Consider the following 22,179-nt stretch of genomic DNA (forward strand, 5'->3'; position numbering starts at 1 on the left):
GGTCAAACAGTCTTCTACATATTTATCTAGTCCTGTTTTTATGCTCCTTCAGGGAACTAACTGTGTGTGGTTTGTTTGACAGATTCCACTGAAGGAGTGTGAGAGGTTGGATCAAAACCTTGCCCTGGCCTTGAAACACCTTAGCCTGTGCCACCCCAGGACTGCACCACAAACATCAGCTCTTACATGTGCACAAACTATCACAGCACCAGACACACACACACAAAAGGAAGCCAGGCCGTGTGTCTCTGTGCTGTCGGACAGCAACACTGGTCAGTTAGCTTGCTTTTATTGGGAAATGTGGGGTTCACCCTTGACAGGTCGCCACACTTAGACAGACAGGCACACCTGAGTGCAGTTTAGATTCTCCAATCAACCTGACTGCATGTCTTCGGACCATGGTGGGCAGCAGGCACAGTGAAAAAGTACTACATCACTCAGATGAGTCGCCAGAAAATTAAGCAAATCAAATCATTCCATGACCCAGTTTACCTTACTTTTCCTGTGATCTGCATCTGATTTTAAATGGGTTTGTGGTGGTCAGCTTCGGTCAACTTGCCACATGCAACGTTAGTTTTACTCTATAATAGCAGTTCAGTCAGTCTCTAAACCAAAGATGTTTAAAATCATTGTGAAGGAACAACTTTTTTTTTTTTCTTTTACTTCTGTCCAGCTGTGTCTCAGAGCCAGCAGCTGTCCAGCCTGCTGCACTTGGCAGCCAGCCATGGTCTGTGGACAGTGGCGTCATTCCTTTTGCAGCAGCCAGGAGCCAGAGAGGCCCTGAGGATGGCAAACGCTCGTGGACAGACTCCAGTATGTGTGGCACAGGGCAAAGGACACGAGAAGCTGGTGGAGCTTTTCACACAGTGAGTCACTTACCAGTATTTGCTATTGGAATATGTCAGGTGCATGAACATTGTTATTGCTGTAAAAAACTTTTTAGACAGAAGACAGACAGACAGAACAATCACACATTTAATGATTTGTTTTCTGTCCAAAAAAGGCTGCTTTAGGGAACAACTATTGTGTCCAAACCCAAACAGGTGGTGGCAGTAGTGCTGCATTTACCTCATGAAAGCAGTCCGATATGAAACATCTGAAATTAAAGATGTACATCAAAGTTTTAATATATATTTAACATATATTTTAGTATTACTTGATGTGTGTTAAGCCGGTAAGCCAGCTCTATACTTTTAGTCAGTTTTTCACTAATACGTAACTAATAATACCTATTAAGACGAAATAAATAAATAAAAACAAATTGATAATGGTTTAAAAGTCTGCTTACCTCAATGCCCTATCTGCAAATGTTGGACTAGTAATGGAACACAGGATGCCTGATGGGCAGTTATAGAACTGGAGCAACCTTAAAAACCTGTGGTACTTGACCTTTTAGCAGAGACAGATTCATGGGATTTAATATGGACATGCAGATGTTGGTCTTTACAGCCTGTTGGAAGTTTAGTTTCACAGTATATTTAAGTATATGGTTTGACCTAAGCCTTGAGGCAAAGCATTCTAAGTGAGGATTTTTATTAAGCGACTAACTGGAGAGTTGAAGTTGTCCTGTTGGTTTCTTCAGCACCAGACCATCAGCATAAACTAGAGTGGTTTGCAGCAGAGTCGGAAGCACCCACGATGAGAATCACTACCTCCAAACCAGTGGCCATGGTTGTTGACCAAAAAAGGGTGGTTTGCTTACTGCAGGTTGTGGGAGAGTTCTTGCTACAAGTGGAGGAGTTCAAGTATCTTGGTGTCCTGTTCCTGAGTGAGGGAATGAGTGTGAGATTGATGTGGTCAGTGAACCATCCGTTGCTGTAAAGAAGGAGCTGAGCCAAATGGCAGAGCTCTGGGTTTATCCACTCATGTGTTCCTAGTCTCACCTATGGTCATGAGCACTGTGTGATGACCCAAAAAACATGCAAAGTGGCTGGGTGCACCCTTAGAGATAGGGTAAGGGAGGACTCACTAGGGAGGAGCTTGGAGTAGAGCAAAGACTGGAGGAGAGGAATTAGGGTGGTTTTTGATCTCCTGGGTGTCTTCAGGAGGAGGTGTAACATTCACATCCCACTGGCAAGAGGCCCGAGGAAGACCCAGCCAGGACACACTGAATGGACTATGTCTCTCGGCTGGCCTCGGAACATCTTGGGATTCCCCCAGATCTGGAGGACGTGTGCAGAGATAGGGAATTCTGGGGCTGTTTGCTTACTGCTGGAGCCAACAGTGGACTTTTATAGTTACTAGCGTTAGTTAAGAAATCGTTGGGCTCTACATCACTTAACTAGATCAAGGGAAATTCAGACTATACTGTAAGGGTGGAGGAATCTTAGGACAGCTGAATGGAGAGATGACGGTAAGGAGAGCCAACAAACCACCTGACAGGCTTGAACAGTGACAGGGAGGAGTGGTTTCTCACAGTCAGACCTGCAGTATGTGAGCCCGCAAGGAGGAGTAGCCGGTTGTCTTACACTAGATCAGTATGACTCATTGAACACTTGTCCCATGTCCCATACAGCTGCCCAGCTAATGGTGTTCTCAGTCAACAGTACTTGGCATTGACTATTTGACAGGTATTACAACAGGCAACATACCGTAAAATCATAAGAAACATGAAAATTAATTCTGGAAATGCTCTGACCAAAGTTACTAACTGATTTTCTTTCTGAACAGAACAGGGTTACAGTGATACAGTCTGCTCACAAAGGCCAGTGGTCAGTCTGCTTTACACAGTTGGTATCAAATCGGTGGGATGGCGGATGGTTGCGACAGGATGTCAGTGGGTTGGGCCGTGGGAGGAGGCAACTTGAGATCAGGACATTTCTATTGTGGTTTTATAACATTACACTCCTTTGTCTAACCGTATCTTTACTGCTAAACAGGTAGTGACAACTGTGGCTTTTCTCTGAAAATAACTACAGCTAAAATGAGGCTTAGGTAAAGGGGAACTAAAGTGAACTATAAGGACTCGACACACTGCACCAAATCCGCAAGACTTTAGTAACTACAGATATATTTAACACTTCTCTGGTGTGGCTGTAATAACTGACACATTTTTTGTGCATTAAACACTTAATTGCACTTCACTTTGAGCAGAACTAGGTCGTTCAACCAGATGAGATCGAGCCGCGCCTTTGTGTTTCAAACAAAACAAACGTGATTCTCGAGGCCATGAAGTGAAAACCTGCCCGCAGTCTATCACAGCGATCTGATTGAAAAAAGCCATTGGTGCCAGAAAAATGTTGTAATCAATGAAGTGTTGGGCTGACAGCACAATCTACTTTCAGCGTTGACACTGTCAAGACAAACTGGTTTGTTTGCGTGTGTGTTTGTCTGCGCCCTTGGTTCACAGTCCTAATTTGTGTTTATAACACTAGATCCGAGTCAATGTGTGTGTGAGCTGTAAAGGAATATGATGCCACCTTTTGTATACTGTATGCTGGTAAATGTGTCTCTGGCTGTGAGAGGTGTCCTGTAAACATGGAGCATCAGACGGGCAGCAGTTTAGGGTGTGGGTGGATTTGGGGAGGGTGTGGTTTTCAGAGTTCTGGCTGAGTAATGGGATAATTACCACACCAAGATGTGTGTGGGTGTGAGGCAAATGCGGTTTAGTTTGGGGGTATTTTTTGTTTACTTACCTGCACATTTGTCACATCATCAAAGCAGATCCTCTTTCTGAGGACTTTAGTCTCACAGTTGAAGTCTAGGACTGTGACTCAGAAGTGAACAGGTAAGAGTCCTGGATGTGTAATGCTAGTCTGTGTTCTGAAAGCATAAACAGGTAAATGTTTGTACAGTGCTGTGTATTACAGACTGTGTGTCTTACTTGGAAATATTGTTTTGTGTTTCTACAGATATGAGACATCTTCAGATGTTAAGGTGGAACCAAAGGATCAGCTGCTCTGGCACCAGGAAGGCAGATTGCTTCAACATCATGCAAAGCACAGCACCTACACTATCACATTTTGTTGTCGGCAGCAGATGGAAGCAGGAGCCAAGACTGACAGAGGTGAAAGATGCGGTGTACAGAAGGAGGTTGAGGAACTGAGGAGATTGATCAAGCTTCACAAGGTGAGCAGAGGGACATTATGCCATCTGCCTTGTTTTTTTGGTGCTGCAACTCATGACCATCAGTGAAATATGCAACAGCCAGCATCTGATAGCTACACACTTTCATACTGGTATGAGGTGGTACTGGCAAAGTCTCTTTAGCAGATACTTTAGCAGGTCTCACTCAGGTAAAAAAAGCATTGCTTTGTAGACAATCTAAAAACACACATTATACACTAAACAATTAATAAATGTTAATACACTAATAAGCAACCTTAGCTCCTCAGATGAAGGTTTTCTTTTTATGGCATTTAAGCATTTGTTTGACGCATGGCCCATTTGTTTAATTTCTTTCATGCAGATTACCTATCACAGAAGAACCAGACAACTGGGATTAGTATTTTGCATATTTGTGCATGGTATATTCATTGCGGCTGTAGCTACATAGCTAATGTAGAATGGGTGTTGGGGTAGAATGGTGTTTTCTAGCTACAAAAAATGTTTTAGCTCTCAATCCTTACAGTGGATTCTGTTTGTTACAGCTGGAATCCTGCGCTGCTACCACTACAGAGAAATATGCATGCTTTGACTGTGACCTGCAGCCCTACTCCAGCAGGCAACACAATAGCAGGCATGATGCAAGCCGGTTGGTGGTAAACACAGAGAACTCCAATACGACTGCAGAGAAACAGGGAAGTCCACAGTGGCAGCAGGAGCCGTGCCGCTCTGCTGCTCACAAAGTGGTGGAGGGACAGAGACATACAACAGCTACTAAGTCTCCCACCGGTCGCAAAAAGAAGAACAAAAAGAGAACTACAAAAACCACAAGGCATGCAACAGCAGGAAATAACAGCAGCTCTCTGAAAGCCGGTCGATTAGATGCACAAGGACTGAGTAAGATAACAGCAAGAGATTGTGTCCCAGAGGCAGGAGCAAGTGTTTCACTCAAAGGTCTAGCACTAAGTTGTAAAATTAGTGAAGGAGGAGTCACATCAAGCTCCGGGACAGACAAGACGCAGCCAGTGTCTGTACTAGCTGATGATGAGAAGTGCACTGGCAGGAAGGCTACTACCGCCATCACAGAAAAACAGGAAAGCGAGAAATGGGAAGTTGATGCACTGATGTGTGAGCAAGCGACAGAGAAAGAGACGGAGGCAGCAGTGAACCAAAGTCCCTCAACAAGACAAGATCAGTGTGTGGAGTCGACTGAACGAAGGGCAGGTGAGTTCCTCAGTGCTCTAAGAGTTGACACAGTCAATCAGCCCACCAGTACTAATGTAGTAACAGTAAGTAGTAAGTGCTTTATCAGCTGGGATAAATGGAGATGTGTTGCAAGGTTGTGTGAATAAGTGTGTCTCCACCTGATGTCCAACTTTTGCTCCTTTTTAGAGTTGGCTGAAAAGCTATGACATCTATCCTGTTCTAACTGCTCCACTGGTTTTATCTGCTGGTCTCTTAAGGTCTGCTGTCAGTGACTTGGCCTTTAGGAGCTTTCCAAGCAAACAGTCCAATAAAATGAATCCTAGTTGTTGATAATTCTTCTTTGGAATTAGAATTAGAAATGCTATTAGCAAGGTTTTAATGGTCTAAATCTTGTTTTTTGCCTTTGCCCCTTGTCGTACAGTTAGCTTTGAAGTTCATCCTTGTTCAAATCTGTGAATGCTTCAGCATCAACTTCTAAAGTAACAGTGATGCTTTCAGTGTCTTTGTAGTTGTGGTACTGTTAGTTTGGCAGAAACGAGTAAACAGTTCTCACTGGACTGCTGCATGGATTGTGCCCGTGGCTCAGTCGAAAAGACATGACATCCCAGAGTCGTGAGCAAAAAGAGAGTCCTACAGACCAAGGGGTTAGGAGCCTACAAGAGCCTGGCTCTGTGGGGGTGAACAGTCCAACTGGTGAACGCAGTATTCAAGTATAGGGGTAGATTCATGTTTGTTTATCAGAGTATGACTCCAACTCCTATAGTACTAAGCACATGCTCTAGCATCTAAGCTTTAAGTTATTCAACCAACAATTTAACTACATTTGTTGGTGTTTTAAAAATTGTTACAGTAAGTAAGCAGAAAATTAAAAGTTACTGAAAGTAAAAGCATAAAATCATCAAACTATCTGTACTGAGTAAAGGTTATAACAACACACTAAAAGCACACTGTGTGTGACATGGGGGATGGATGGGTTTAGGTGCCCCACTCAATCAAACGTCATGGTTCAGTCAAAGTGGGAGGTAAACTGGTGTTCTAGTAAGACCCACAAATTCCTTATTAAAATAAAATAGTGAGGGTAGAAACCTCTATGTCTCTACTTTATATGTCTTTATATGCTGTCAGGTCTTCAGTCCTCCACTGTAAATTGCCATGATTGGTGCTACAGTCTATGATTAAACTTAATTAAATAAAAAATAAAAATTAAAAGTAGTAAAAGTTTTTTTTTGCTTTAGCCGCTTGAGCCTTTACCTACTCTAGTTGTGTTCATGCTGTGATGTCTGGGTCCTTACTTTAATTCTGTGATGTGCTTCTTGACCCATATTTTGTATGAAAAAGCCAAAGTATAAGCCAAACTGTTACAGACCAGCACTGTTTTTAAAAGACTTTAACTCAATACTGTCATCTTTCAGATACAATGGGTCAGGAACAATCCCAGGATCTCCAGGAGAGCCAGTCAGAGTCAGAGGAGCTACGTCAGCCTGACTCCACAAACCAGGCTCAATCTGATAGCAGGACAAGCCCCAGATCCCCAGATGTGGAAGGAAAACCCCTCACAGGGCTGTGGCGGGATGGAGGCTGGATTGGAAGCAGAATGGAATCAGACACAGTAGCAAACACAATCTGGTATCAGGGTGAACACATGGACCAGGGTGGCATTGAAGCGTCCAACAGACAGGAAGTCAACTCCCAGACAGTTTGGTATGACTATGATGAGCAAACTCAGGAACAGCTGAAGAAGACAAAATGGGATTTGAGCTTTCCACAAAAGTACGATAAAAGCCCTTCACAGCTGCTAGAACAGGGTTTTAGTTCTCATCAACTGTGTTCAGCTCTGAGTCAGCCACATGCTGCTGGAGCACAGCCAGCACTGTCACATGGGCTGGCCACACAAAGACAGGAAGTACAGGGATCGCGTCAAGAAGAGGAAGTAGGGCCAGATTGGCAAGAGGGAGGGGAGGAGGAGGTCTGGAACAGAGAGTCCACTCACAGCCGAAAGAACAGTGAAACAGCTGACCTTGAGGAGTGGGGAGAGGAGAAGCCAGAAGAAAGAGAAGCAAAGGGCAGGAAAAAGAGGAGGAGAAAAAAGTGGAAGAGGCGAAGCTCTGAGGCCAAGCTTAGCTCCAGCTCCAGTGTTGAGTCTTACAATCAAAATGAGACACACACAGAGAAAGGGACAAGCCTAAACTGTCAATCTAAAGCCAAGGATCAAACAGAAAGGACACACGTTTGCTCTCTCACTTTTTCTGAGCCAACTTGGGTTGGAGAGGAAGCTGACAAGGACACCATGCATCTACCCAGCCAGACCAGGGGCAGCCATCAGCCTGACTGCGCTGTTATTACCTCAGAGTCTAGTTGTACCAGGCCAACAAACCATGCAGGACCAGACCAGGCTGAGCCTGTGCTCTCACAGACACTGGAAATCAAGGAACCGTTAATGGATGAGAGTGTGAGCATTCACGGATCGGATCATTTTGATTTAGATTCTACTGTCGCTGCTTCAGAACTTTGTGACATGAGCATCAAAAAGGCAGATGGAGAGGAAATTAACCCCGGGCAGCCCAAAGGAAACGACGTGTTTGGTCCCACAGAGCTGGATTTAAAGGGGCACACTAGTCCAACAGTGGATGATATGGAGTCAAATGCCTTGTCACCGCACCAGTGTAGGACAGTTGCTGTAGCGCCAGGGGAACCGACAGTTTTGGTGGAATGTAACTTTCCAAAGGAACTTCCCATTAAAACAACAGGGCCTACAGGACTTACAGAGGACTTGTTGCTTGTGGTATTTCCTGAAGAGAATAAAGTAGATGCACAATCTGAGGACAAACCGGTACAACCTGTGAATCTCATGGAAAAACCCTCAGGCTTAATGGAATCAGTGCATCCCTCCATAGCTCAGTGTCTGCCTTGTGAAGGTACAGCGGATGTGAGACCGCTTGAAATACAGGAAGGAAGCCCTGAGACGACGCATTGTTTGTCCTCCAACATGTTGAGAGATCTGCAGCTCAAGGAGGAAAACAGACATGAACCACTGGCGGGTAATGAGGACGGCAAGGAAACAAGTTGGAGAAGGGACAATCGTGACTGCAGGGTGATGGACAGCGAAGTGTTGTCTTCCGTAGAACAAGGACAAAATCTGGAGTTTCCCCCTTCAAAAACAGAACATTTATCTAATGACGACTTGGTTATTACAGCAGCAGCAGTAGTAACCGTTGCAATAGCATCAGCCATGGCCAGAATAGAACTAAGTCAGCAGCTGAGCTCAGCAACAGGCAGTTCCATCTCAACATTAGTACAAGATACTAACGAACCAATTGACAAACATTCGCATGCTAAGTTGTCTAATGACTTGGACTCTGATTCTCATGATTCTGTCTCTGAGACTTTGGAGTCACAGCCTAAAACTAAGACTCTTTGTTCACCACTAGTCCCTAAAGAGAAAATTCAGTCAGAAACTATAGTCAGTGAAGTCTTTCCATGTCTGCTGTCTGACCACCACAAACTGCTGCAAGTGAATATGAGCCCTTTGCCAGAAACACATGAGCGGATTACAGCTGAGGTAGACAGCCAAGGTCACATTCAGCCACAGGTCCAGCCACCCTGTCCTCCTCTAGACACAGGACAGGAGTCAGAGTTAGACACTGCTACAGCAGACACTCTTTCCAAAGCTAACAATAGTCCCCAAGACCAGTCTGCAGGTCAGACGCATAGGGATGGATTGTCGTCAGCTCTACATGAAACACATCCAGCAGCTACAGATGGTAGTGATCCTGCACCATCTTTAACTGGTGAAGCTGTGGGTCAGGGCCACGAGCATGAGAAGGCCAGTCCAGAAAGGCCAGTTAATAAGACAGATGGGTCACACGTTGAAGAGCATGAGAGCGACCCTCAGTTGGTGGAGCATTTACACGATGGGGAAATTCTCACTTTGCCACTTTTGCCCAGTCCAGCCCTTCTAGCTGTCCTCTCGCCTCCTGTGACTGATCCCTGTCCAGAAGAGCTGGAAGCCCTTGCATGCACAGAATCCGAAGAACTGCAGCTGTGTGAGTGGCCAGAGGACTCCAAGCCTGTCACTGGCACATTTCAGAGTGAAGGCAATGAGCCTTTTGCTGTGGACGATGTGTGTGATGAAGACTGTGCTTCTTTGGAGCTAGTGGATGGATGGAATCGCAGTGAAGGGGAGAAGCTGGAACTTGTAGAGGAGGCGAGAAAAGACATGCTAACTGTGCAGGACACGCCTCAAAAAGGTAAATGACTGCAAACTCATACATACTGTTCTGTGCATAGTGCAATTACAGCATTTGACCTTACCTATTCACTGCTGCCAATATTTAACTTAACCTGTTTCATAACATCTACAACAATGTTGACCCTTTTCCCTTTCTTACCCCTCCACCTCCTGCACACTTGAAGTTTAATGTTGTATAATAAGAATGAGTAGGATAAGTAATAATCCAACCTGGCAGCTTACAGTATTTTAGCCTCTGTGTGCTTGTGTGGATAGTCATGCAGAGACACATCACACCTTCACTGTGTAGGAAGGTTGCAGTGGTAAACATTCACGTCTCACAGCAACAAGGTCTTGTGGTTTAGTCTAAACTTGGGCCTGTGTTTATTCCTAGTAATAGTAGTAATTTTAGCTTTTGTTGCACAGCTTGTCATCCCTGCAACAGTTAGTGTCTGTTAAGCATTAGGCCAAGAATAAACTGCATGGCTTCTACATTCATTTTATAATAATAATAATTAGTATTATTATTATTATAGTAGTGATAATAGTAGTATAAACCAATTTATACAGTGCTGACTGGTTACTGTGGCAATTCAGAAAGTATAATAAAATCAAGTGTTGTGTTCTGTACTTTTGTTTGCATTTTTAGTCAAGTTTACTAAAGAAAGTTATAATAATACTTTACAGTTACAGTGTTCCATGGTCCATACTTTTTGGTCCATCCACACTTTTTCAATGTTCTCCATCCTTGATTCCCAGGAATACATGCACTAGGCCTTGTTAGCTACTGTACCTGACCACCGCCGTAATGTATCGTAAACACACTGATGAACATCTAATGGGCATGTCATCCAAAGTGTTGCTCTCTACCCTGGCCTGTCTCCACAATGATTACACAGACATGTAGCAACTGTTTTAACTACTGTACATGACATAATTATGAGTAATAGAAGAAGAATGTGTTTTTCATTAAACACTCATTAACTAAGGGTTTTTTTCTAAGCCGTGAAAAGAAGCATGGAACAGAATGTCTCTTTCTGTGGTTATTCTAGTTCATGTTTCTGGGTTACGCACCAGCCTTGTTTTGTTATACTCAGGTGGAGTACTGCTGTTTAGTAGGGCTATTAGTAGCTGGAGCCAAGGTGTGTCTTGTCCACAAAGTGGACAGAAGAACTGACTGTGTATATAGACTTGTGCTTGTTTTGGTTCTGAAAACTCTCTGATATTCATCTTAATATATATTTAAATATTTAAATATTTTAAGTTCAACCATTACCCAGTACGTACAACATCTAAATTATCTAACCCAAGGACATACTGTGTAATGGCTAAAAGTAACAAGTAGTAAGCATTTGTAATAGCCGGGATTAAAGTTATAGGTGTCCTATTCAAACAACTGTTGATAACTCAATCTAGAGGCCATGTTTCCTAAAAAAAAAAGATCTATTTACTCAGTTATTTCTTTAGTAGCCTGTTTTAGTTTAGGAGAAAAACACAAAGGTGCATAAAATAAAGAGTAGTTGGCCAGTGGTAACTTGTGCAGAATTAAGAATTAATTATTGTGCAGAAAAAAGCAGCTGCAGAATAAAAGATGGAAGAATTCCTACACAAGCAGAACTGAATCATTGATCATTGATCATTTTAGATTCTGGTTGAAGAGCAGGGTTTGAGAGGAAGGAATTCCCTTTTTATGATTGAGCTCTTCCAGGCAGAGACAAAGACATGACTCTGATGTGACTATGCTGCTTGAGCTGGTACCTGCTGTGATGCAGCATCGTGGCTTTTGCTGTGTGTCCTATTAAAGACAAACCAGGAGCAGACCTCCCATGTCTGTTTATAGTAGACCTCTCATGAATGGATCTGTGGGAAATGTAATGGCAAATACTGAGTTGATGAGGTTCTGTTCTATCTAATACAGGAGCTGAAATATTTCCAACATCTGAAGGAGAGTATGAACAGACCAAGAGACATTCAGACAACCCCCACAATGTTCAGGTAGGTTCACACCAACGCTCTATGTCTGCACAGGGTTCAAATCTCTGCATTACAAAGGAGAAATTACCAGTGAGAGGATTAAAGTCAGTGATTGTTGTTCACTTGAAAGTGACAATGTACTGTAAGTCAGCCTAGTTTACTGTTCAGTCTATTCATAATTTACCTGTGGAACAAATCAGTGCAGCTCTATGAATTAAGATAGACTAACTGCTTGAGTTATGTTTAAGCATTTTCCCAAAAAATATAAATAAAACCAAAGAGCAGACAAACTGAGTAAAAGGCAGGGTGCAGTGCACAGGCTAATACCAGCTGTGAACGTTGGCCTGAACATCAGTCAGGTCCCACTGAGACTCAAGGATAAAGGTGAACAGGTCATTGTGGTCCAGGCCAAGGTTTTATTTCAGTGTCATCTAATGACGCAGCGGTTTAGCACCAGGTCACTTTAGACGTGTGTGTGTGTGTGTGTGTGTGTGTGTGTGTGTGTGTGTGTGTGTGTGTGTGTGTGTGTGTGTGTGTGTGTGTGTGTGTGTGTGTGTGTGTGTGTGTGTGTGTGTGTGTGTGTGTGTGTGTGTGTGTGTGTGTGTGTGTGTGTGTGTGTGTGATGTCAGAGACAGAGATGGGAGGAAGGAAGTGGAACTTACATACACGGGAAACTGCAATAACAGATGACAAAAGCAAAAATACTGGTGCAGTAACTTAAAGAAGGAATGGCTTCTGTTCGTGTAAAGTTCTTGTTTTTTTAACATTGTCGGAATTATATTAATAGCACAAAGTGCTACATGTCTCATTGGTGCCCAGTGAGTGCGGACTGTAGAGCCTCAACAGTGGGACTAGTACTCCACCTGCAGGAGGTACCTTTGCATTTTACCCTAGATCCTTGTGACCTTGTGCACCGTTACACCTCTTGTTCTTCATTGATTGAACAATGTTTGGAGGTAAATTGGGCAACAACGTTTTTCAGAAACCTCCACTGCAATTGACACCAAATGTTGGGATGATCAGACTCTTCTATGAACAAGGTTGAACCTCTTGCAAAAAAAATGGCAAGTGTCTGATTTCTAGATAAACCTGAATTAGATTTTTATAGATAAGGTCAAAAGTGAAGCAGTAGTGACATTGACCTGCACCTTCACGCTTCTGCTTGTGGATGTGTCCTTTGCTGCCCCCTTGTGGCCAGACAGGCTACAAATACTTCACAAAAGTCACCTCAGGGTACTAACATTACATTAAAGTTACATTTAGGGCCTTGCAGAATTCAAAGTAATGTTCAAGTAATGCACACAAGCAGCTAAACAAAGGCTGCACTCATCAGACAAAGTGCTGACGCTGCTCTGATTATGTGCGTGGGTGTAACAGCAGATTAGCAATAAAGAATATGTAATTACCACACCCCACTCGACGCGCATCATGATCATCATCTTTATGCACAGATGTGGCTGCAGTGACAGCAGCCGAGTCCTTTGCTACTTTTTTTCTGTCGCAGCAGATAAAAAGTTCTCTCTTTGTCCGAGTTCAGAGGAATTTATCAGATAGAGCCTCATTGTTCTTATGGTGCGAGGGAGCAAATGGACGGGAGGGAGTTTGTTTCAAAGTGAGGCACAGATGTGATGGGCGGATTGTGCTTAGGACAGACGGGAAAAGGGAGGAATGGAAGGACTGAAGGAAGGACGGAGCTGGGGAGGGAGGGGCCACAGCTCTGAGCAGATGTGGGCACAGAGGCTCATTTTCCACCTCGAGCTTTACCAAGACGGAGCAGCAGATCTGTAGACTTTACTGGACTAGACACCACGCTGTTTTACTTGGGACTGTGCAGCATCACCCTCCAGGTCTGAAGTGCTGTTTTGGCACTTCTCCCGCCTTGCCACTAACAAGCTATTACAGAGAGACAAAGATGTTTCACTTGATTTGAGGTGGGGTTTTTTTTCATTTTGGTGGCAAGAAAAGCAGCAGCCTGCCTATTTTTTTTCCCTTTGGGAACTCCACCCTCCACCCAATGTTGTCTGAGTAGAGACAGAAACAGGAGACAGAGGTTTTAAACGGTGGATGGTTCCACATATATGGTGTTTTTTTTTTGCATCAATGCAGCATGTATGAAAGACATAGGCGAAGGTACAGCTTCTGCGCCAGAGGAGAGACAACTGTGGATGTTGTCTTGATTAAGGTAAGAAGAGGCATGTATGAATGTTGCTACATCAGGACAGATCGTATGTGGCATCAACGTATCTTTTAGTCACAAATTTGGGGGTTTTAAGTTTGCTTGCAAATCAAATGAGATTTGTATCTGGGGTCATTTAACTGTTTGGATCTTTTTCTTCCCCGTTATATAAGATGGTGACTGAGTGGCTCTGTGCTTCAACTGGTCATATGTTGTTGGTTTAAGAGTAAAGTGGGCAAATTTGAAACACCATTATTATGTAACTGTTGAACTGTAGAAGCATTAGTTAATGAGCACATGCAGTAAAAGCTGATCTCTAAGTTCTGTGACTACAGTATAATATATAAAAAGTATATTAACTAATGTTGCCATGGCAACAGTCCTGGTACTTACAGACTGTACCTTTTAAAAAAGTTTATTGTTTAACTCTTGTTAATGAAGAAACTAAATACCCCCCCTATTAAAGTTTATGAAGAGGAATACTTATTCCTGAAGCCAATATCATTTGAATTAAATCATATCATAGAAAAATATGAATGTCAGTAAATAGTTATCACATAGTAGTGTACAGTAACAGTTTGTTGGACATATGTGTTAACTCCTTAAACAATCTGAATACTGAATACATTATTGGTGCTCAGATGGGTTTTGATTCCCTGGAGCAGGTGGCCTGCCATGGTGAGTTTAGTTTCTACAACCTTGTCGTCAAACACTAATAGACTGACACACGACAGAGGCGCAGATACAGCACCTGAGGCAGTTCCTCCTGCAAGACACAGTGAACAGGATTCAGCGTGTGCAACACCCTCTGTGGTCCACAGGATAAACGCTTTACTGACCACGTACTGGAGGTAACTCGGAGTGTTACTGTATGCACACAGTAACACTCCCAGGTGGAGTGTGGTACAGTATAAGACCTTTACATACATGAGGTGAGTATTAAGATAAGAAGCCTCCACATATACAAGCTTGTACTGTAGTACTGTAGGCTTAGCCATCATAGTGTAAAATGTTTCAGGCTGAGGCCAAGCTTGGTGCTCGGGTTCGGCCAGTGCAGCTGGTAGAAGACAGCATCCAACAGCATTGAGGCACTTGCTTACCATGCAAAGGCAGTGGTAGCACAGTCTTACAGACATACTCCTACTATATACAATATGTAGAGGGGATGTTGGATCACGGCACCAGTTCAGATGGTGGCTGGTGGTGTCTTCCCACACTGCTCACACCCTCTCTTCATGGGGAAGACGTCATCAGGACTGTTTTTTGCTCTCAGCACCAGGGCCACGTATTACTTAAGGCCTCCTATGTCTGAGGCTTTGGACCTTTTAGTTCCACATGTCACCACCCAGGGTATAGAATCTGAACTGGGAAACAGTCTCAAGGTGTCAGTAACACATTATGCTTGCTGTTTTAGTCAACTTCCAGTGGAGTCTGTCATTCTTAAGGATTAAAATGCTTTGGAAGGATTCAGATGGGAGCTGGAGTGTTCATGTTTGCATCTAAAGTGAGAAGTTGTGTCTGCTGGCATCGCTGTGGTGCAGAGGTGCTCTGTTTTTTTCGATGTAAATAATACAAAGAGCACAAACCATGGAGCCATGACAACCCATCAACTGAGACAAGCGAAAAATACGTGCAAGACCCAGCTATGCTGATTACCGGCCTAGAGGAGGTAGACAGCACATCAACCATGCACATACTTTATGTTTTCAGAATCTAGATGGAGCTTTGATGTAAGGTCTACAAGCCCTGAGGAAGCCTGTAATCTAGACGAGCTAATTTGCACTGGGGCTTGTGGCAACATTCATCATCAAATGGCAGCCTGACAGGCACATCCAGCTCCCACCAGCATGGCTTCCTACCGGGGAACACACAGTCATATAGAAAGCTTATCTGAAGCAATGTGATGAACAAAGACATACAGTCAATCCACTACATGTGTCTCCTCACTCAACCTGCTCTGTTAATCAAGGTTTCGAGGTTTTTTGATTGTCATTTTAAGCTACTGATGATTTTTTCCTGCTCTGTATGTGTGTGTGAGAACACTGCACTGACCATATCTGGCTGGAGGGGTGGAACAATCGCGCTCTTGTGACCTGTGAGATGTGTATACTGTATGCTGTATCAGTCACATGTGGTGCCAGTGGGTGGGAATGTGTGTGAGGCCATCATATTTTAACGTTGATGTAAAGCAGTCGTTTCTGTAAACCTGTCTGTCATTCTTTGGTCTAGATCCAGAGAGAGAAGGACTTTTGCTGCCCTGTCCAGCCCTGCCCTCAACCCAGCACGGATGCATCCTGTATAGGTGAGAAGTAATGCATGTGTGTCGGATATAAAAGCTGTGCAGGAAAATCTGAGGGTCCTCATTCATGTAAAGTCATCACCTGTTCAGGATTTGACAAAAGTGTGGCACAAACAGTTTAGGAGTTAGTGATTTCTACACAGTTTACAAAAGATGTCTCATGGTCACACGGGGTCCATTTTTTTATCAGTGATATTGCATGGGCATACATGTATGTGACTGATAATGCAATTGATAAACCTGCAATGTGTAAGCCACAAATGTTACATTGCAGATACAGTAGATATTTCCTAATAACACACAAGCGAGTTTAGAGGCTCACGACAGAGAGATTTCATCACATATTTTGTCAGAGATCGAGTTGCTAGTCACTGACTTAGGCGTTTTTATCTCCCTCCTTTAGACGCCCGTCCAGGCAGAGACGACGCTGTGTCAGTGTGTGTGCTGCAGAAAGGCTGCGAACGCCTGCAGGGCACTTCTGACCGGGATGACGGCGTGTTTAAAAAGGTAACAGCTCATAATGGCTGGTTATGAACTAATGGTCTGACATCAACACATCACGTAAAACTCTTGCCGGGCTCTTAAATAGGTTCCTATAGGGCTCTCCCTCTGCACTTCTCTAAAATTAACTGGGATGGGAAAACTGTGATGAAAGTGTTACATAATGTAGAAGAAAACCCAGTCAACCAGGTGCTGCATGCACAGAGTCATAAACTGAAGAACCTAAAATGAGCAGTGACATAGAGCAGCAGAGAGACAAATAGTAATAGAACTGGGTTGGTTTTGTTCTGTACTGGTACGTACACAGCTTTTAATGCAAACCTTACAGGAGCATAAAGGTTCGTGGCAGCACCAAGCCCCTGTGTGTGTGTGTGTGTGTGTGTGTGTGTGTGTGTGTGTGTGTGTGTGTGTGTGTGTGTGTGTGTGTGTGTGTGTGTGTGTGTGTGTGTGTGTGTGTGTGTGTGTGTGTGTGTGTGTGTGTGTGTGTGTGCGCGCGCGCGCGCGCGCGCGTGCGAGAGAGAGAGAGAGAAGCTGAAGCTTGGTGAATCAGTAAAGCTTGGTGTGACTCACTTGTTCTAGTTGTGGCCTTTTTCCACTGACTTCTCTTACAACCCTGAAAAGCATGAGGCGATGTGGGTTTGGAAAAATCTGGCTGTTGTTTCTTGAGAACCCTGTCTCTCAGTATGCTTTGGAAACCAAATCAAATAAATCAAATACAGTTTGCCTGTGTGTCATTTAACTTCTGTATACATACAGTACAGCTGTGCATTAGTGAGCAAACACAGCAGGCAGGTCAGGGACTCTGTGGATAGTACAGGGCCTAGAAAGAATTAGCTTCACTCCTTCACAGGCCATCAAGTTTCCAGTTGATTGTCTACTAGCGTACAGTTAATTCTTTTCATTTCCTGACACACTCTCATCTTTTCTCCTCTTCTCTTTTCAGCCCTTTTCTCCCTTGTGTGCTGGACATGGGGACAAAGGGGTCCGTGTTCCAGTTGATGTACCAGTGTTGGCAGACATTACTCCCAGTCAATGCACAGCTAACACTGTGGACTCTGAGAGTGAAAGTCTGTGCTTGAAGCCAGAAATCCAGACGGCCGCTGAAGGATTCAGTAAGTTTTTGCTTGTTGTAGAAATGTAGTGGGTAAAGAGTCCTAGACCATTCAGGGCCCCTGGACCTCACTGCTCTATCTACTAGCTCAGATACTGTATGTGTACGTCGGTGTGTGTAACCAGGTCTGTTGTAATTCCAGGCGGTGGTGTGACAAAAGGGCGAGGAAGAGCAGAAAAAGAGGAGAAGAAGGTCCATCTGTCTGAAAGTCTTCTGTCCTCTGCCATCTTGCGAGCCTCCCTTCGCTCCTTGTCTCCGTTACGCCGTCACAGCTGGGAGCCATGCCAGAGCAGCAGCTGTAAAGACACTGGCATCACACAGCGCAGGTTCTCCCAACACTTGACCTTGACACCTTGACATTGAGTGTAGAGCTACAGTAGCACTCGTGAGACAACCTATCGAAGGACCATATAATAAGATTAGAGTCTGAACAGGAATAACCATGGCTCAGCTGTACAGACGCGTTCACATCAGAAAATGCATTTCACCTTTGTCCCTCCTGTTTCCACTAACATTCGCTGCATTCCTTCTCCCAGCTCGCTAAAGAGTCTGTCAGGCAAGGCGAGACGAGCCAAGCCCCCTCTCCACCGGAGAAGGTAGAGTACTCCACCTGTCCACACATCAGCCTCATTTACGCTGTATCTATGGTTTTCATAGCAGTCAATCACGTTTGCTGCTGTGCACGCATGCTGCCATCAGCCGGTTTAGTTTGCTCATCCGACTAGTGCTATGCTTGGTATTCACTGGAAAACCCATTAATGGAAGGAAAACATAGCCCGTGTCTGTCTGCTTGGAGTGAGGAATCAAGTGAAAACGGGCTCTTTTGACAATTAAAGCAATTCAAGCACATTTTCTGTTTCAGTTCTTATAAAACCTTTCTCATTAGTATTTCCTCATCGTCATTTTTTTCTTTTCTTTTTTTCTCTTCTCATTTTAATATCATTGTAAGCCAAGTCTATTTTTGTTTAATTTATTCTTTCACTTTACTAATTGTTCCTTTATATTACTGTATCTGTTGCTTTTTTTTGCTCTCTTCCTTCAAGTTTTCTGTTATTTATCGCCAAAGTTTTTTTCTTGTTTTGCTAAATTTTCAGAACATTAAACTTAACAACCTAATTTTTTAGGCCACATTTTTCTTTTATTCATCATAATTGATGTCATTTATCTAATACTAGTTCTAAAAATTCCCTTTCAAGAACCATTTAATGAATTCTTCCCCATCCATCATCCATCCCTCTATCTTTTATTCAGTATGAGCTGGTGTCCATCCAACCTGTGTCGTCCTGATCAGGAGCAAATAGAAAATAGAAGGTAAACAGTAGGTTTTAAAAACCACAGGCCGACTGTCTTTATAGGAATAATTGTCTTTCACGGTCATAAAAGTCATCTTTATGCTTTTATACTACAAAACACAATCAAATGTATGTGTTGTCTGTTTGCATGCAGCTACAGTTTAGAGCGTCTTGAGGTGCAGAGGGCAAGCCTCCAGAGTCAGAGTGATCAGGAGGAGAGGACTGCAGGACAGAGTTCACATCTGGACAGCCAGGAAAGAGGCTCACTCATCTCTCTCACTGAGGAGGAGCAGGAAGGAGATGGCATCAGCATTGATAGCCAGGTGTGTGTGGGTTCAAATGTAAACGTGTAAAACTGTATAGTAAACAGAAAACCTCTCTGCCTTTGCAAATATTCAAAAGCCTGGGCCCAGAAAGAAAAAAAAAACAGCTACAAGTTACAGTTACTAGTTGTCAAGTTATTGATTAGAAGTTAGGAGCAGTATTCATGAACATTAAGAATCACATTAATGACCAGGTACTTCTGTCATTTTTGTAAAAAGAACATGCTGAGGATCTATTCAGCTGCATAATAGTTTAAACTCTGTAGAAACTAAGCCAATATTCTCAAAGACCTGAAATGAATGTAATCTTCTGCCTTATCATTTTAAATATACCATCACCAACTGGACCTTCATTGTCTAGTGGAAAGTACAAAGAAATGCTGAGTTCAAGAAGAAATGTTTGTTATATCATGTAGCTGTTTAGTCAGGCTAAAAGCAACAGTAACAGCTGCAGTCAGCTGTTGTAATAAAGGGGTCTTGTCATTTTGCAGGCATCCTCTGAGGGACAGCCAGTGGCAAACATCTGTCCTGCCATGTTCCATCATCAACCCCTGAGCAAATCTGCTTCTATGGATACCATCAGTCATCGCAACATTGATGGTGAGTTTTAGCTTTTTAAATGTTTTCCAGCTACCTAAAAGGATTTCCCATCCCTTTTGACCTTGTATCTTGTCTCGCTCCTGAACATTTGAACTGCTGCTTAGTAAGTGTGTTCTTATGCGTCACACCCCATCCACATCTTTCAGTGAGAGGATTTTCACCATCAAAGCGACGAATCACCTTCTCCCTCAGTATCTCCCCGCTCCTCACCAAAAATAGACGCTTCTTTTCTATTGCCTCTTCCTCCAGTGATGATGATGAGGAGGAGGAGGGAGGGAGTAAGTATGACAAGAATAGCTGTAGTAGTCCTTGTTTTCACCCTGTCATCCTGGGCTCCTGTAACCGCACTGACTCAATACGTTAACATTCCCCTGTGTGACATCACCCAAATGTCTGAGCATTGTCCCAGCACTGGTTTTCTGCTGGACATCTTAATGTTAAATAACAATTCAACCACAGTTAGACATGAACAGCGGTCGTTGAACTTCCTTTCACATTTCTGTGGTCAAACCCTGCTGCAGCCTCTAACCTGAATATATCGTCTTCAGCTTTCACACAAGACAATTCACACTCTGTTTATTGCCTCTGTCATTATGTTCATACACCATCAGAAAAGACTTTTATTACACTTGTTCCTTTCCTGCACATTTGTAGTGAACTGTATATAATTATTAGCAACCAAGGCGGACCCTCCTGATGATACTGCTGTGACCTTTGGGATAAAGATGTGAGCCCTGTAAAACATATACAGTACTGTAAATCAGGTTGTTATGTAATCCATTCTAATGACATGACAGGTATATTTGGAATAAAGCTGTTATTGTGTTGCATACTCATAAAAACAGTATGAAGACTGTCCTGTTTGCCTTCTGTAGGGCTCAGCTCGTTCTCCAGTAATGCCAGCACCCTGGAGTACAGGTGAGAAAAAATGCTTCATACATGCCTGTTTCATTTACTTTGAACCCTCAACAACCTCACCAACTTTGATACATATATAAGGCAACGTAGAAATAGTTATTTAACACTGAGCTCCACTAATGCAAAGAATCACGAGGCTTTGTTGCTGTTACCATTTGTCATGTTTTTTACACGAGAAGATGATTATGTAATATATGCGTGCGTCTGGGTCAGTATTTCAGAGGAAGAGCCGGGTCCTCTGCGGAGCGAGACCGAAGGAAAGGTTCAAGGACCTAAAATCAGCCGGACGTTCAGCTACCTTCGCAGTAAGATGAGCAAAAAAGTCAAGGTGAGTCCCACGTGCAGCAGTTTGCAGCAGTTTGCATCAGTTTCCCGCAGTTTCCCGCATGACACAAAGACAGCAGTGGGTGACCTTCTGAATTTGAAATACAATAACACTCATACTGTAGGTACAGTAGATGCTTACATGTAACTCAACCTGGTGTGAGTTATGCATAAACTTACAGTATGCCAACATAAAAAGAATGCCTTTATCAGTTTTCACTCTCCCCACCTTCTTAGAGCCTTGGGATTGGGTCTAAGAGACAAGTACTTGGTACGACTTGAAAGAGTGATCTATGGGGGAACGGCGTCTTCGTAAGACAGAGGTTACCAGCAAGTCTACATCTGGTGGATCTGCTCATAGGTTTATGTCATTTGTTGGAAGATGCTGATTTTCTTTCTCTAACAGTAATAGTTTTGTTAGTAGTAGTTCATAAAGTCATTGCCGTTGAGATTTAAAGGGACACTATTCTAAACACACTATGGCTCTTAGTCAGACTGACTATAGAGCTGAAAACGAACCTGTCCTTGTGTTTATTTTCTTCTACTAACGATGAATAATATGTGGTTCTAGCAGCACAAAGTGATAAATGATGGCATCATCTCCTTGAATCGCCCACCACAATGACTTTATCTATGCTAAGAACAAAGTCAGATAAGAATTCTGAGAATTGTTGAGAAAACCATTGTCCAACATTGTTTTTCAAACATAGTGGTTGTCCCAGAAGCTGCCGTAACAAAGCTTGTGATTATTTTGACACTGGCATTTTGTGTTGAACTCCTAAGGTGTAACTTGAAATTGTTCCAAAAGCTGTTTATCTAAATTAAGCCCATCTGTAACAGACAGACAGACACAGATGGTTATTGGCTGGTATTGATTGTCAAGAACTGGTTTGTGGTGTCCTCATTAGTTTAGGCTGTCTTAAAACACATCAGCAGCTGACAAGAGGAAGCTCATTGGTTTCCTTCTTCTCTTCACATTATTTCACCACAGTCACTGGGTGGGAGTCCTGTCTGTGTTTGTTGTTGCTGGTAAACCATGGCGACTCTAGACTTGTTAACACTAAGCACTAGGTGAATTCGCCGTGCTGTGTAATGACTGGAGTGCCCCAGTGAAATATGCAGCGATTGCTCCATTTAGATTTATTTGTTTATACTGTATTCTAAATCGGTTAACTTTCAGGTG

General features: G+C 43.2%; 1 protein-coding gene across 12 annotated transcripts in view; it reads left to right on the top strand.

The window, feature by feature from the left end:
* Positions 1-22,179, top strand: part of LOC114858007 (A-kinase anchor protein 13-like) — a 50,972-nt gene that overhangs the window by 14,319 nt on the left and 14,474 nt on the right. For 9 of the 12 annotated variants that reach the window (XM_055509384.1, XM_055509382.1, XM_055509383.1 and 6 more), the window contains 17 exons: positions 83-272; positions 674-866; positions 3,852-4,068; positions 4,590-5,268; positions 6,663-9,497; positions 11,397-11,473; positions 15,858-15,930; positions 16,331-16,434; positions 17,372-17,540; positions 17,682-17,865; positions 18,076-18,135; positions 18,791-18,850; positions 18,986-19,154; positions 19,646-19,754; positions 19,901-20,032; positions 20,630-20,672; positions 20,886-21,000. In XM_055509384.1, coding sequence (XP_055365359.1) covers positions 83-272; positions 674-866; positions 3,852-4,068; positions 4,590-5,268; positions 6,663-9,497; positions 11,397-11,473; positions 15,858-15,930; positions 16,331-16,434; positions 17,372-17,540; positions 17,682-17,865; positions 18,076-18,135; positions 18,791-18,850; positions 18,986-19,154; positions 19,646-19,754; positions 19,901-20,032; positions 20,630-20,672; positions 20,886-21,000 — 5,409 coding nt within the window. Of the gene's footprint in view, positions 1-82; positions 273-673; positions 867-3,584; positions 3,728-3,851; positions 4,069-4,589; positions 5,269-6,662; positions 9,498-11,396; positions 11,474-15,857; positions 15,931-16,330; positions 16,435-17,371; positions 17,541-17,681; positions 17,866-18,075; positions 18,136-18,790; positions 18,851-18,985; positions 19,155-19,645; positions 19,755-19,900; positions 20,033-20,629; positions 20,673-20,885; positions 21,001-22,179 lie in introns of those variants that run through there. The other 3 variants (XM_055509388.1, XM_055509390.1, XM_055509393.1) reach the window with 3 other exon arrangements.

The sequence above is a fragment of the Betta splendens genome, chromosome 6, assembly GCF_900634795.4.
Source record: "Betta splendens chromosome 6, fBetSpl5.4, whole genome shotgun sequence".
Taxonomy (NCBI): Eukaryota; Metazoa; Chordata; class Actinopteri; order Anabantiformes; family Osphronemidae; genus Betta; species Betta splendens.